General features: G+C 29.8%; 1 protein-coding gene across 1 annotated transcript; it reads left to right on the top strand.

The window, feature by feature from the left end:
• Positions 1–621: 621 nt before the first annotated feature.
• Positions 622–2374, top strand: LOC134706338 (uncharacterized). Its single transcript, XM_063565197.1, has 3 exons — positions 622–723; positions 1104–1260; positions 2288–2374. The coding sequence occupies exons 1-3, from the start codon at positions 651–653 to the stop codon at positions 2340–2342; spliced, it is 285 nt and encodes a 94-aa protein (XP_063421267.1). The 5' UTR covers positions 622–650; the 3' UTR covers positions 2343–2374.
• Positions 2375–2607: the final 233 nt, after the last annotated feature.

Genomic DNA, 2607 nt, shown 5'->3' with positions numbered 1-2607 from the left:
ACACGAACCAAACTAATATAAATGAGTAAGGCATTAACGTTGAAATCTCGTATGGTTGACATTTGTCTTAATTTAAGGTCAAACGTGATAGTTGTTATAAGGGCAATTAAGGTTATGGGTGATAAGAGGTCATTTGAGACTATATAAGACAAAAATGCTTACAAACTGTCTCTAACGCATTTCATTGCAAGCAGGTAAGACATTATCTAAATTGTTAGCTTGGTATGCATTTAAATTCGCTAAAATAAGAGTGGTTTATATCATCTTTAACTACATTCAGTCTTTTGAGAGGTTATTATGTAAAGCTAAAACATACATGAATTCTGTATGCATATTTTTTTTATTGAACCTGGATATCTCGATATTAAAAATATTTTGCCCCAAGTAAATGTCTAGATACCGTTATACGTGTCATTCATAAATTATTTCCATTCAGCAGTGTTTGTAAGAACAATAATCGATTGCCTTTAAATTCCCAATGAAACGTTTTGACGTATGAAAAATGACATATTAATTCATCAGATGTAGTTCCATATAGACGATTTAGACAATAAAATAGATTATACAATGTATTTTGTAAGATTTTAAGAAAAACATCTCTTTAAATAAGCTATTGCGATTTACTTTCAGAAAAAAACAACAACTTCAAGATGAAACTTGCTTTTGCTCTATTATTGGTGCTACCAGTTGTATTTTCTATGCCACAGAAAAGACTTGTTTTTGGTGAGTGCTGACCGCGCTGTGAATTCTTTTTAACAAACATATTTTATTCAAAATTATAAAACCCGTTATAACAGGTGAATATTTTTTAACTGCAAGCAGTTTAACATACCGAAATATCTTGTGAAAACTGATAACTCAGAGTAAAAGGTAGAAATTTCTACCACCAAAGATTTGAAAATTACATTCACAGTAAAATTTATTTGTATTCAAATTATGATTCACGATTCAACATCAGTTATATATATAATAGTATAATATTAGTATTAGATATTATTGATTATGGTTTTGATAAACTTGTTTCCAGATACTCTATTCGAAACCGATGATTTGAAAACATAAGTCTAATGAAAGTTGTTACAGAATTTATTTATATATTTTAGATACTTTATTCCAAACTGGTGAACTGAAAACATTGGTAGATGGGATTGTAGGAACATTAGGTACAGATGCCACCGAACAACAATGTGAAACTGAGTGCCACACACTCATCCAAGCAGATCATCTCCTACAATTCGGATGTCCATTAGTTTGTAAAAGGTAAACATATTCTGCGTTTATCCAACCCTCACCAATATAGAAGAGGTTGTTTATTTTCATGTTTAATTACAGATGTTAAAGTGTCAATATATCTCGTCTATTCAAGCTTGCAATGAATCTGACATGTATGTATTTCTGAAGATTTAAAAATTTCTCAAAGTACACTCAATTTTTTCTTTTCATATATATTGTCATTTATCTTTGTCCTTGTCGTTTGAGATAAATAGAATTTAAACTACGGAAAACTTATGAATACTTTCAAGCACATGAAAGTACAAGACATAGTATTAATGGATAACATCAATTTTTATATGTATTATAGATATTTCTGGAAAACGACATATCATACTCCAATAGTTTTGAATACAAAATATCTACAATTTTCAAAGAAGAAAATTTAAAGTCAAATCAAACAGACAAAATCTGTTAAGACCTACTCTGCATGAATCATTAAGACTCGAGAGAAATTTATCTTCTCCCTTTATAAGCATGCTTACAATATTATTCATCAACAAGGTGAGCTTGTCGTGAATATCAAGCTAAAGTAACATGTTTATTAGAAGAAAACACCATGGTATATTTACTTACAGTTAAAGCTTGAATAGTTGATATTACATATAATAGATTACATAGAATGAAGTACCAATAATCATAGACGGAACAATATACCACAAAAACAAATTACAGAAAAAAAGACGTGCAAACAAAAACAAACGATATGATGTATGTCAATATAATCATACCAACATGTTACCCACTTACTTTAGCAATGACAGTTAAAGGGCGTATGATTTAACAAGTAAGGTCAAAGTGTGCTCGCTACCACAGCTAGCTAATTTTCCCACAGCTGTTGGTTGAATACTGCCACGTGAGAAATCAAAAGAATAAAAAAAACTCAGTTTTCCTTTTCTTAAAAATAAATATAAAAAGTAACATATGATCCACACACCTTCATTGGAAAATAATATAAACGAAATGTATTATATATAGTTTGTTCATCAACACATTAATTGCTTTATATTTACAGTTTACAGAGTCTGGCTCACCGATTTGGACATGCTACAGTTGCACCAAGTGTTTAAATACAGAAAATAAATCTATAAGATTTACAGCATATTGTTTTTGTTATGAATAATTTTACATAAGTTGATAAAGTATTTTGATATTTATCTTATGTACCAGAATAATAATTTGATACACCAGACGCGCGTTTCGTCTACATAAACTCAGCAGTGACGCTCAGATCAAAATAGTTGTAAAGCCAAACGAGAACAAAGTTGAAGACCATTAAGGACCCAAAATTCCGCAAAGTTGTGCCAAGTTTTGTAAAAGGAAATTTATATAAAT

The sequence above is a fragment of the Mytilus trossulus genome, chromosome 2 (assembly GCF_036588685.1).
Source record: "Mytilus trossulus isolate FHL-02 chromosome 2, PNRI_Mtr1.1.1.hap1, whole genome shotgun sequence".
Taxonomy (NCBI): Eukaryota; Metazoa; Mollusca; class Bivalvia; order Mytilida; family Mytilidae; genus Mytilus; species Mytilus trossulus.
The sequence above is the reverse complement of the archived record's forward strand: the minus strand, read 5'-3'. Positions and strand labels throughout refer to the sequence as shown.

Coding starts and splice junctions, on each gene's coding strand:
- LOC134706338 (XM_063565197.1), top strand. CDS start 651: ATGAAACTTGCTTTTGCTCTATTATTGGTGCTACCAGTTGTATTTTCT. Junction 724..1,103: donor ACAGAAAAGACTTGTTTTTG/GTGAGTGCTGAC, acceptor TATATATTTTAG/ATACTTTATTCCAAACTGGT. Junction 1,261..2,287: donor TGTCCATTAGTTTGTAAAAG/GTAAACATATTC, acceptor TTATATTTACAG/TTTACAGAGTCTGGCTCACC.